The 12,739-nt window shown below is 56.4% G+C and overlaps 1 protein-coding gene across 8 annotated transcripts in view; it reads left to right on the top strand.

The window, feature by feature from the left end:
- Positions 1-12,739, top strand: part of PLEKHA6 (pleckstrin homology domain containing A6) — a 134,572-nt gene that overhangs the window by 115,788 nt on the left and 6,045 nt on the right. For 7 of the 8 annotated variants that reach the window (XM_046680295.1, XM_046680293.1, XM_046680296.1 and 4 more), the window contains 12 exons: positions 648-728; positions 1,010-1,159; positions 1,975-2,070; positions 3,465-3,576; positions 4,187-4,326; positions 5,247-5,396; positions 6,737-6,866; positions 7,050-7,156; positions 8,026-8,202; positions 8,498-8,665; positions 8,739-8,872; positions 9,398-9,543. In XM_046680295.1, coding sequence (XP_046536251.1) covers positions 648-728; positions 1,010-1,159; positions 1,975-2,070; positions 3,465-3,576; positions 4,187-4,326; positions 5,247-5,396; positions 6,737-6,866; positions 7,050-7,156; positions 8,026-8,202; positions 8,498-8,665; positions 8,739-8,872; positions 9,398-9,543 — 1,591 coding nt within the window. The remainder of the gene's footprint in view (positions 1-647; positions 729-1,009; positions 1,160-1,974; positions 2,071-3,464; positions 3,577-4,186; positions 4,327-5,246; positions 5,397-6,736; positions 6,867-7,049; positions 7,157-8,025; positions 8,203-8,497; positions 8,666-8,738; positions 8,873-9,397; positions 9,544-12,739) is intronic. The other variant, XM_046680301.1, reaches the window with a different exon arrangement.

Here is a 12,739-nt window from a genome sequence, read left to right as displayed (position 1 = left end):
ATGGCGTGGGTAGAGGTGTGGCTGCCGGGAAGTGCGAGTCTTTCCTGAAGAGCAGTTGGCCTGACCCTGCCTCCTCCCTGTCACTGCTGGCCTTGCCTGGCCAGCGGGTCTGCCCAGCAGGCCTGGGAGAGGTTCCATCCAGGCAAGGGCCAGACCTTGGAGGGACCCCTGGAGGGAGGAGGGGAGAACAAGGCTCTCTCCGTCTGGGGAACCAGTTTATAATGTTTGCTGGTTCTTGTGAGACGCATTCGGATACCGTGCCTACCCCTCCCATCCATTCCCTCCTGGGAGGTGGGGCCACACTATCATCTCCTCAACCCCTTGAGAGGTAGAGTCACCAGGAGGATGGGAGTGCAGGAGCTTAGCATCTGGCTCTCAGCTGTCTTCCTTCTCAGCCTGACTCACTTCCTTGAGAATGAACACATCTCCCTTCCCAGTTGGTCCTTGGGGAGTATCCCAAGGTGAAGACCATCTTTGTGTTCCCGGGCCCCTCCAAGGTTAAGTTGAAGGCCCTAGGTTCCTCAGCAGGGGAGAGGAGGTGATATCCAGAGGCCAGGCCCTGCCAACCCAATTCCCAGGTCCCCTCAAGCCATGTCCTTCATCCCCTTCTCTCTCCTTCCCTTCTTCCCACTCCCTCGGGACTCCAGAAGCTGCTGGGCAAATTATGTGAGCAGAACAAGGTGGTGAGGGAGCAGGACCGGCTGGTGCAGCAACTCCGAGCTGAGAAGGTGAGAGCCAAGGGTGGTCTTGAGAAGAGGCACTTGGGTGGCTGGCCAGGAGAAGATGTGGGTTGCTATCTCCATCCTGACTAAGCTGACAGAGCTTTGTCCCTCCTTAAACTTCTGTCCTGCCTTTAATCAGAACTGCTGAAGCTTTGCTGGGGACCTCAGCCAGTGTGAGGATGACCTCCACTAAGCTGCCAAGTTGAACCTCTGGGGCTCAGCCTTCTGCTCAAAGTCCCAGAGACAAACTATCAGGGCTGCTCACAGCCGTTCCTGCCTTTCTTCAGGAAAGCCTGGAAAGTGCCTTGATGGGGACCCACCAGGAACTGGAGATGTTTGGGAGCCAGCCTGCATACCCGGAGAAGCTGCTGCACAAGAAGGAAGCGCTGCAGAATCAGCTCATCAACATCCGGGTGGAACTGTCTCAGGCGACCACGGTAACCCGGGAGCGGGGTCTGTGCCCAGCCCCCACTGCCAGGAGAGCCACCTCTCCCACCTGGTGCTCCCTAGCCCCAGGCTCTCCTCTGAGGGTGAGAGCAGGGGGCTCTCGTCTGGGAGGGGCATGAACAAAGACCCCACGCTGCCTGGCAGACAGAGAGCAAGTGTGCCAGCCCTTCGTTCCATTGAGTCTTCACCCAGGGAGCTGGCTTATTTCCCACAAGCTGTGCCTGCGCTGGGGTTCTCAGGACAGCATGCAGTGCAGGGCCGCTGGTCTCCTTGGCTGCTCTCACACCTGTGCTGCCCACCTCTGCCCTTTCCCTGGAGAACCGGGGCGCCGGCAGAAATGGTGCTGCCCTGGTCGTTTCCCAGTAAAGCAGGGCAGACCCTCCAAGCCTGACAGCCTCGGCAGTAGGTCTAGGAGCAGCAACCAGAGCCCAGGAAGAGGTGGCCCGGGAAGGAGAAGGGTCTCCCGCTCCAGAGAGCGAACACCTCCCCTGGCTCTTTCCTCTGCCTTCCACTCTCTCACCTGGTCCGGGGAGGAGAGCGGGGTGTGGGGTGATGGCACCTGCTTTGGCCTAGCCACAGTCCAGAGAAGATCCTGTTTCCCCTGATTTCAGTTTGCAGTGTGATGGGCTGTTGCACCTCTTGTTAGGCCAGTGTTTGACGGTCGTAAGAGTGTCTCAGCCTGTGCCCTGGCCTCCCGTCCTTCTGTGCCCTCCTCCCCAGCCCTGCAGGCCTCAGGTTCTCTGGCCCCGGGCCCCGCGGCAGGACAAGGAGGAGCGCTGTCTTAGTAAGCCCTCCCTGCTTGCAGGCCCTGACGAACAGCACTGTGGAGTATGAAAACCTCGAGTCGGAGGTCTCTGCCCTGCACGACGACCTCTGGGAGCAGCTCAATCTGGACATCCAGGTGAAGAGGGCCCCGGGCAGGCGGGGCTCGGTGCGTGCTTTGGGCTTCCCTTGTCCTTTTGACTGAAAGAGACCAAAATGGCCTCCTTTCTTGCTTGAGAGATCTCAGACACTGGAAGCAAGGAGTTGGTCCTGAGACAGAGGACAAGGTTTGGGGCCACTTGAAACCGCTCTAAGTGTCAGGATGAAGGTAGTGTGGGCTCTTCTTTGTTCCATCAAGTTGTGTGGAAGGAGGAAAACTGAAGCATGGGAGCCTTCAGGCAGACATAAGGTGTTTTATGACTGAAAAGATTACACAGATGTGTACCTGTAAGTATAGTATAAATATCAACCTGGCGCTCTCTCGTGGCATCAGTGTCAAGAGTGCAGAGCGGTCCCCTCGGGCACACCGAGGTGGGAGAGGGGCTCTCGGTCCTCGGGCTCAGAGCATCTTCTTGGAGGCAGGACGGCAGCTCCTGCTCTCTCCGTCTCCTGTCGTCTCTCCACTGGGTCCTGCTCTTCTCTAGCTGGCTTTGCAAGCCCTGTCCCTCTGCTGCACCTGGTTAACACCCCATTTTTCCTCCTGTTTCCCTCCTGGTAACAAACTCCACCCCAACCTTGCAGCTGGTGAGGCAGGGTGAGGTAAAGGCCCTCCTGGTCTGAGGACCCAAACGCCACCGTGTCCTGTGGGCAAGCCCCACTCTCAACAGGTGGGATAGCGCTGTGGTCAAGAGCACCAGCCTCTGTGACAAACAGACCAGACTCAGATGGTGCTCGCTCTCCTTGCTAACAGACAGTCTTGGGCGTGAATCCCTTCATCCCTGAAGTCGGGACAGCTGTTGCCCTGGCCCCCAGGGCTCCTGTGCAGCCACAATGAGCTGGTGTACGCAAAGCACACAGCCCAGGCCTGCAACAGGGGACGCCAGACAAAGGGTAGTCATTACTTTTCAAAGAGTGTAAACTCTGACTGATTATAATTTGTGAGTATTCAGGCATATGTTGGGTGTGGATATTACCAAGGGGCTGTCTGGATATAAAGAAAAACAGTAAACTGGAAGTTGTTGCCCCTGGGAAACAAGCTACAGAGAGTGTCCACCTGAGGGGCATGGGCTCCCAGACTACCAGGTCCCCGGGAGCTCGAGCAGGGTCCTCTTCTCCTGGTTCTGAGGCCACGTGTTTACCTAAAGGGGCTCTTTACTGTGACAGGGCCTCTTGCCTGGCAGTTCCAGAACTGTTTCACAGAAGCTGAAGAGGCAGAGGCCGCCCGTGAGAAAGACGAGCGTGCTGGAGCAATGTGTGTGCGCATGTGTGTGCACACAGGAGGCTCCTGCTTGCTGCTCTTCCAAAGGGCATGGGGGAGAGGGCGGGGACGCCCTCAGCAGCCACTTCCTTTGACCTGCTCCGGGGCTGTTTCAGAATGAGGTGCTCAACCGGCAAATCCAGAAGGAGATCTGGAGGATACAGGATGTGCTGGAGGGGCTGCGGAAGAATAACCCATCCCGGGGCACAGACACGGCCAAGCACAGAGGTCGGTGCCTCCTCCGCCATCTTCCGGGGCTTCTGGCCTCTCCAAAATGCCCTGTCCCACACCTGCTGGCTCATAGCTCTCTGCCCTCACTCTGCGCTCAGAGCCAGTCAGGGCCTTCTCGGGCTCCAGAGTCCTCCCCCTCCCCTGGGATGGCAGGTGGGGCTCCCTTATCCCCCACTGCCCCCCTAGAATAGAACAGACATACCACCCAGAGACACTGTTGACCCTGACACTCTGTATTCCTCCCCAGAAGAGGTCAAAGAGCACCTGGCCCTCCCCAGCCCCTTACCCCATGGGCCATGGGTAATCTGAGACCAATACCTTAACATCTTCCTCAAGCCCTGGGACCTTGGGCTGGCTTTCCTTGATACCTCAGAAGTAACAGTGTCATTTCTATCCATGACCTCCCCCTGCCCAGCATGTGTCTCAACAGCTGGCCTGTGACCCAGCCCTGTGATAAGTCGCTTCTGCAGGCCCAGGTGGCCCTGAGACACTGAGTCCTCCTCCCACATCCCTGGTCCTCCCCGGCCTCCTCCACCTGCGGACCCCATCCGCACCCCAGGCTCACCCTGCCCCTCCCTCATCTCTGTCCCCTTCTGTTTCCCCCAAGGAGGCCTCGGCCCCTCTGCAACCTGCAGCTCCAACAGCCCCGCCAGCCCCCTCAGCTCCGCCAGCCTCACCAGCCCCCTGAGCCCCTTCTCACTGGTGTCTGGCTCTCAGGGGTCCCCCACCAAGCCTGGGTCCAGTGAGGTAAGCGGAGAAAATGGAGCAGCAGGTAGGTGGGGGAGGGAGGGCCAGGTCCTCATTTGCCTGAAACTACACAACTTCTGGGCCCATCTCTTCCCCAGAGGCCTCAGCCCTGGTGCTCTGGCTCCCACAGCCGGCTTGGCAACCTTCCTCCAGATTTCTCCTTCAGCTGTTCTTGTCGCCACCTGTCATCTTAGCTGCTTTTAGAGAGGTCTCTTCCTGAGCACCAGGATGGTTAGCAAAGATGTCAAACACTTAATAGGAATTTAAATGCAGGATTGTTCCATGGGGGGCGAGGGTTGAGGGCTGGTATGGGGAGCAGGTTCCTCATCAGTCAGTGAGCAAGTGTTTCCTGAGGCTCTGCCGTGGGCAGGGGTGGTGTGAGGCCCTCTCAGAAAGATCCACATGCATGCCCAAGGCATTCCACTCAGGGAGCCCAGTGTCCAGTGGGACAAGACCGATGCATAGTGAACGACCAGCCTCTGGAACATAGCCATGTGTGTCTCAATATTGACTCATGTGGTCCAGACCATAAATGCTCTGAGGTTGCAAAGAGAGGGTGGAAGTTAAACTGGGCCATTAAGCATTGGGATAGGTAGGGGAACGGGGAAAGGCATTACAGGCAGGAGAGATGGAAGGAGCAGAGGGCGCAGGTGGGAACGTGCCCAGTGTGATGTGAGGCAGTGAGGAGAGCACTGGGGAGTGGAGCACGGGCGGTTTCAGTCAAGGAGGGCTTTACAGGCCAGGCAGAGTTCACTCTGGAGCTGGAGCTCCATCCAGGCCACGGGTGGGAGTTTGGTGGTCCAGGGGCCACCCCAGGGCTCCAGCGATATTGTCATCTGCCTCCTGCTAATGCTCTTTTCTCCTGCTCTCACAGCAGCTGCTCTTCTTCCTTCTAACGCTCTGGCTTCTCTCTGCCTCAGGAACCTGGCCCGCCACGGCCTCCCCTCCCCAAAGCCTACGTCCCCATGGAGTCTCCTCCTACCGTGCCTCCACTCCCTAGTGAGAGCCGCTTCTGGCCATACCCCAACTCCCCTTCCTGGCACCACAGTGGCGAGACAGCCAGGGGTCAGGTACCCAGTACCCTTGGGTCCTGGAGGGCAGGGGCGGAGGGAACGGGGCACAGGGCCAGGAGAGGGGCAAGGCCAGGCACTGAGTCATTTTCCCCATCCCATTCTTAATTTTCCCACAGCTCAATTTCTACTGGGCCCTCTGCACAGTGGAACTCTGGGATAAGGAAAGGATGTTGAGATGCTCATAGAGGCTCTCTTTCCCCTTTTTGCTTTCTGTGGATGATGAGAAAATGAGTTGCTGCCCTACCACATGCCCAGGCTCCTGGGCAGCCCATGGCTGTGGGTAGTGGGTTATGCCCCACTCTCTACCAGCACCACGAGATGATGGAAATCAAGTGACACCCCCCCATACACACTGGTGCCATTCCAATCCCTTCCTGCTCTTGTCCACCGCAGACTCCAATCCCCCATGCCCTCTGTCTGTCTCTGCCTTGCCTGTGTCCTCTCTGGGTCTCATCAGCCCATGCAGTGTAGGGACACAGGCCCTTTTCTCCCCTGTTCTGGTTCCTTCTCTCACCTGGACCCCTGGCCAAGAGCCAGGAGAGACGTGCGGTTAGGCTTGGAAGAGGTTGCGTGGTGAGTAGAAAGAGTCCTGTCTCTGAAACTGGGAAACGGTATTCTCACCGAGGCTCAGCTACTGGTATTTGCATAACCCTGGAGGGTCCACCCCGAGGCGGGCAGAGCGGGAGCATTCTCTGTTCTACAGATGAAGCAAGGTGGCCGGGCTCACTCCCGCTCTCTAGGCGGACTGGCGCTGGCTCTGGCCTCTGGCCTAGTCGTCTTTCTGTCTTCCCCTCACTGAGACTTAGGTTCTTCAGCTGCACACGGGGAGGGGATGGGACAGATGGCGTCTGAGGTCCCTTCTGGTCTCACGATTCTGCGAGCCCACAAACTAAGTGCCCTTCTCCTTCCCCCGGAATCCTGCTACCAAAACACACCTGGCTCTTCTGCGCGAGCCTTGGGTGGGGTCCCCGCGGAATCTGCAGCGATCTCTGGCCTTGCAGCACCCTCCTCTCTGGCTCACAGCAAGTCTGTGCTTCTTGGTCCTTGCCAAGAGGACTGATCTGGTTGAAAGGCCTCTGATGGGCCTCAACTGGGGGCCTTCTGGAGGCCCTGAGCCCTCTCTCCCCAATATGGCCCTGCACTGGCCACCTTAAGGGGGCATGGGTGGGAGGCCCCGATGCATCCCTGCCCACTTCCCAGCTGGCACATATAAAGTTTCCCTGCCCTGTATTTTCAAGGGTTTTCACTCCAGCCATTGCAAAATAAAGAAACACCACTGGGGGCCCAATTCCCGGCCCTCGCTCCAGCGTCAGTCATCTTCTCATCCTTTCTCCCAGCCCAAAGCAAGCTATGATCAAAACAAGAAAGACCCCCACCAGACATCAACCCTGGACCCTTCTGGAGACATCAGCCTTGTGCCCACCAGGCAAGAGGTGGAGGCAGAGAAGCAGGCAGCTCTCAACAAAGGTACTTCCTGTCCCAGGCTCCCCTAGAAGTGAGGCTAAGAGTCAGCGAGGGGCTCACTCACGCCCAAAGAGAGTGCTTCCCTGCCCCCACTGCGCGGGACTGAGCTCTCTGAGAAGCAGGCTCCCTTGTCTCACTGGCTTCCTGCCCTCCATGAGGCCCACTGACTGCTCTGTCTCCCTGCAGTTGGCATTGTGCCTCCACGGACAAAGTCACCCACTGATGAAGAGGTGACCCCTTCAAGGGTGGTGAAGAGGAGTGCCAGTGGGCTCACTAATGGACTCACCCCCCGAGTAAGTACACACCCGCAGGCTCTGACAGCTCGTGCAGGCCCGGGCTAGGCTGGGAGCCCAGGGGCCGTGTGTGTCCACCCATCTGTCACCACTGTTCAGGCAACCCAGGGCTGGAGAGGAAGGCAGAACATGCTTGGGGAAGGCACAGCCCACTGGAGGAGGAGTCTCCTTCAGGGAGACACGTCAAGGCACACAGAAGATATGCATAATAAAGATGTAAGAACATTTAACAAGATTATTATAATGTGCCTGTGATGGAATGAACGTGCAGCAGAGTCGGTGGTCAGAGTTGAAGGTGCCGACCAAAGGCAGTGTGTTAGTTTCCTCGGGCCACAAGGAAAGTGACAAAGTACCACCAACTTTGGTGGGTGAAAACAACAGCAGTTTATTCTCTCACAGTTGTGGAGGTCAGAAGTCTGAAATCAAGGTGTCACAGGGTTGGTTCCCCCTGGAGGCTCTAGGGAGCATCCGTTCCATGCCTCTCTCCCAGCGCCTGGCCACTGCTGGCAGTCTTCGGCTTGTAGACACGTCACTTCAATCTCTGCCTCCACCTTCACCTCACCTTCTACTCTATGTGTCTTCTTTTTTACTGTTTCTTATAAGGATACCCATTATCAGATTTAGGGCTTACCCTAATTCAGGGTGATCTCATCTTGAGATCCTTAACTTAATTACATCTGCAAACACCCAATTTCCAAATAAAGTCACCTTCACAACTGGGGGTTAGGACTCAGACTTAGCTTTTGGGGACCATTCTTCAACCCACTAGAGGCAGGCTTCACAGAGAAAGGAGATTTTAAGGGATATGGGCAGATGAAAAAGCTGTGTTGGGGTGAGGCACCGGTCAGAGCCCTGTTCTCCCACTGCAGCAGGAGCGCCCCAAGAGTGCTGTGTTCCCTGGCGAGGGCAAGGTCAAGATGAGCGTGGAGGAGCAGATTGACCGCATGCGGCGGCACCAGAGCGGCTCGGTGAAGGAGAAGCGGAGGAGCCTGCAGCTCCCGGCCAGCCCAGCCCCCGACCCCACTGCTCGGCCCGCCTACAAAGTGGTAACGTGCTCTCAGTGTGAACACAGCGTGCGGCAGGCTGGGGAGTGATGAGCACTGACGAGAGAGATTGATGAGATTTTACCTCCGGGCCGGCACGGGGGCGGGCTTTGGACGAGCCGTGTGGAAGGGGAATACCTCTACAGTGGGGTGTGGGGTGGTGGCCAGGTGGTGTGGCCTAGTCAGGGACAGTTGGGACATGGGCATGGTTAGGGCTGCCTAGAGGCAGGGTAGCACTGGAGGTGCTGCTGGCATTGGGGCAAAGGCCCTGCGTGTTCAGGACTGTGCTGTCCCCCAGGTGCGCCGTCACCGCAGCATCCATGAGGTGGACATCTCCAACCTGGAGGCAGCCCTGCGGGCAGAGGAGCCTGGTGGGCAGGCCTACGAGACACCGCGGGAGGAAATCGCCCGGCTTCGCAAAATGGAGCTGGAGCCGCAGCACTATGAAGTGGACATCAGTAAGGAGGTGAGCGGAGCCCAGGAGGGGTGGAAGGGGCAACCTGGCAGGGGTGGAGGCGGTGACCTCAGTCCCTCCATAGCTCTCCACCCCAGACAAAGTCCTCATCCCCGAACGGTACATTGACCTGGAGCCTGACACCCCCCTGAGCCCTGAAGAGCTGAAGGAGAAGCAGAAGAAGGTGGAAAGGATCAAGACACTCATTGCCAAGTCCAGGTAACAGGCCTGGGTGAACCTCCACTTTCTCTGCCCACCCTGGCACCTTGGACACCTGGGGTACCAGTGCCAATGGACCCAGTGCCCCAACCCGTGTTGTTGGGGGTCCTGAGCCTCCCCAGCGGAGACCATATGGAGACAGTGGCTCAAGGCAGCGGACTGGGCCAAGGCACACAGCAGGGGCAAGGATGCTGCGCTGGGGGCCAAAGAGACCTGCTGGGCTCGGGCACGTGCTGTAGTCAAGACAAACTGATGGGTGGCCCTCTGGTGACTTCTTTTCCCTTTCAAGGCTGCCCTAAATGTTCACTTGAACCTTCTAGTTCATTTTGGAATGCTGTGGGTAGGGGTCCCAACACATGTTTTGCCAGAGTCCCACTCACCCCTGGGGACAGCCTTGCTGGGAACCAGTGCCTGCACATTCACAGGCCTCTGGCCTCCCTGCCAACCTCAGGCTACAGGCTGCCCCCCCCCCAGCCAGTTGGCCATCCTGCCCCCCACCATGTCTGTGTGTCTGTGCCTCTTCAGTATGCAGAACGTGGTGCCCATCGGCGAGGGGGACCTTGTGGACGTGCCCCAGGACTCAGAGAGCCAGCTCCAGGAGCAGGAAAAGCGGATTGAAATCTCCTGTGCCCTGGCGACCGAGGCCTCCCGCAGGGGCCGCATGCTGTCTGGTGAGAGGGGCTGGGCCTCGCTCCGCCAGGGAGACCGGCTGATCAGGTGTCAGGGAGAAGGCACAGGGCTGCAAGGGGCCCGGGACAGAGAGGTCCAGGGCTGGGAGATGTTGCTCAAGGTCAGGGTGAGCATTTCCTGAGCACCAGGTACTGTGCTAGGCTCAGGGGTTGCAGAGGGCAGGGGTACTGACCTCGAGGAGGTCAGAGCCATGATGACCCTCCTAGACGCTGTGTGGACGAGTGTCCAGAGGCCGCACGGGGAGGAAAAGGAGCCATTCTTCCCGGCAGGTCGGGAAAGGCCCAGAGACAAGGTGATAACTGAGCTTGATTGGGAAAAATAAACATATTGAGCAGTTGTGGAGTGAGGGCCAGGTATTCCAGAGTATTCTTCCCATTCTCGCTGCATGCAAAGAGGAAGACAAAAAAAGAAGATGGTGCAGGCAGCCGAGGGGCTGAGAGTGATACAGTCACTGCCTTGGCCGCTGACCCAAGCGCACTTTTCGGCTAAGAAGAGATGAGTATGAGGAACTGACCTCACCCTGACACAAAGGCTAGCAGGTCCCAAGCAGATGCCGTGAGACGTCATCCCGAATAGATGAGGATGTAACTGGGAAGAATGCAGGATCTTCCATCTGAATGGGAAGGGGAAGGGAGGGGAAGGGCAGTGGGTAAGTCATGAAGCCAGAGAGACTGTTTCCTCCTCCTCAACACAGAAGGAGGTGAGGATGGAGAGGGAGCGGAGGGTGAGGCCTCTGAAGGCCGGTCGAGAGGGATGCGCGGAAGGAAGCCGGGTTTGCGATGGCTTCGGTAGAGGGGGTAGAGAGGTTGCAGAGTCGGGGTGAGGGTCAGGCGGCGAGCAGGAAGGATTGTGGCTGGGAGCACAGTGGAAGGGATGGCAGCTCGCATTGGTGAGTCAGGGCTCGAAGTCTGCTCTCTGAGGTTCCATTTCCTCACCCGTAGAATTCCAGTCAGAATTCTTGTCTGCTGATGTGAGGATCAGAAGCAATGTGTGCTGAGCACCCAGCACGGTCCCTGGCACTGAGTCAGTGCCAATAAATGCTGGCCAGCTGTGGTCCGCTGCCGATGGTGGGAGTGGTGGCAGTACTAGCTGAAGTAGCCATAGCTGAAGGAGAGGTAGGAACCGTTTGTGGTTTTTCTAGTTATTGTAAAGATGGATATGTTCAGAAGCCAGAGGGTTTTAGGCTACAACAAAGGGGGTTTAAGTAACCATGAGGAAGAACCTACTGGCAGTTAGGGTTTAAAGGCTGTTAGCTGGGTGGTAGGGAGAGACCCTGAAGGTGTTTCAGAGAGAGGCTGTCAGTTGGGCTGGAGCTGAGGGCCAGAGAGGGGATGGGCTTCCGAGGGCCCCATCCTGCAGCCACAAGGCGCAGGACCAGTTTGGCTGCGAGGAGGCCTCTGTCGGACCTCCCTGTAGTTTAACTGCAAAACGAACTCGATCCTTCCAAAGATCAAATTCCACATGCTCTGGGCAAAAGGCAACTTCCTGTTTCCAGGGTTAGAAGGCACAACACTTTTTAAGTACTTCCCTCTGCCACTCCCCAGGTTCTGTGAAAACATACCCACCCGGGCCTCTCAGATTTCCCCCTCGATACACACCAGCTTACATTTCAGGGTCTGTGCCCTGAAAGCAAACAGTCACCTTGCCTTTGCCAAAACCCCAACTATTTAAAAAATGGCTATCGCAGGGCCAGGCTTCAGACTCAGCCCACTGTCCACACCGCCCCTGGCCTGGCGCCCAGATTCCTGGGGCTGCAAGGGCTGCTCCCAGACACAGGCAGGGTGGGGCGGTCCTGTGTGTGCAAGCGTGGGCAGGGGGTGCGAGGCAGCACAGCGGGCACAGGAGGCAGAGTCGGTGCTGAGTGGGGTGTGGCGCGGATGGCCTGTCAGGGAGGAGCATCGTCAGTACACCGATATGTGCAGACTCGAGTGTGTAGTCTATGGGAAGACGTGGCCATTCTAAGTTTGTATGTGTGGCATGATGTCATGTGCCGTGTCTGTATTGAGGAATGTTTGTAGATACACGTGGATTAGTGTGTGTTCAAGTGTGTGGTATGCGGTTAGAAGGACTGTTTGAGTGCACACAGAGGAGTTTGTATGTGTTAAAGTGTCTGTGGGAGTTGTGTGGAGGCCCATTATTGATGAGGGAGGCGCCGTTTGGTAAGCTGTTGGAGTGTGGGTCTGTGTGTGAGTGTACAGGATGTGGATAGAGCGTGTGTCTATGAATGCACATATTTATGTGCGATTGACTTTTCTTGCAGTATAGGGAGTGATACAACATATTTGTGTGTATGTGGTACACAGTGTATATACTGCAGTGTTTGTAAACATATACCTGTGTGTGCAGGATGGGGGAGAGAGGGGCCTCATGAACGTGGCACATGTGACTGATTATTTATGTGTGCAGATGAGGTAGGACTTGTGAACACTCAATTGTCACGTCACACCTGTCCAGTATGTACCTGCTGCACGTGCGAATTTATCGTGATGGATATATTCCTAATATATATTTATTGCCTCTCTGCCTTCTTAAAGAGGTTTTGATTAGCGTAATTCATCTTTCCTGCTCTTGCTCATTTGCTGTCATTATCCATCTCCTTACTTTGCTGACCTCTGTTGAACGGGTGCCTTAGGGGCTGTGGGCGCACAGATCTGTTTGCAGCTGTGCTAAACGCTCCCAAACTGTGACACTTTCCACCTTATTATGTCTACTTTTTACAAAAGATTTTCTCTCTTCACTTGTGCCTCTGATAGATGTCAGTGGGCCTCTCAATTCCTCTCTCTCTTCTCATTTTCCTGTTTCTTGTCTCCCATGGGTTAGAAACCCAGCAAGTCAATCCCTGTTGGAATGTGTGTGAATGAGAGTGATGGTCTCCAAGCAGCAGCTCTGAGTAAATTGTAAGAACTTTGCTGTGTGTACATGGGAACATCTATTTGGCTTCCTTGAGATATTTCTTGCTTAGTTTTTGGTTTTTTGACTGTTTTAGAAGTTGAAGTTGCCAGATCGCTAGCCATTGGGTCTGTGATATACACTCGAATGTGTGTTTCCAAGCCGTTGGGTCTGTGTTATGGATATGCACACGAATGTGTGTTTCAAAAGCCGCTGGGTCTGTGTTATGGATATGCACACGAATGTGTGTTTCAAAAGCCGCTGGGTCTGTGTTATGGATATGCACAC

This window comes from Equus quagga, chromosome 13 (genome assembly GCF_021613505.1).
Source record: "Equus quagga isolate Etosha38 chromosome 13, UCLA_HA_Equagga_1.0, whole genome shotgun sequence".
Classification (NCBI taxonomy): domain Eukaryota; kingdom Metazoa; phylum Chordata; class Mammalia; order Perissodactyla; family Equidae; genus Equus; species Equus quagga.
The sequence above is the reverse complement of the archived record's forward strand: the minus strand, read 5'-3'. Positions and strand labels throughout refer to the sequence as shown.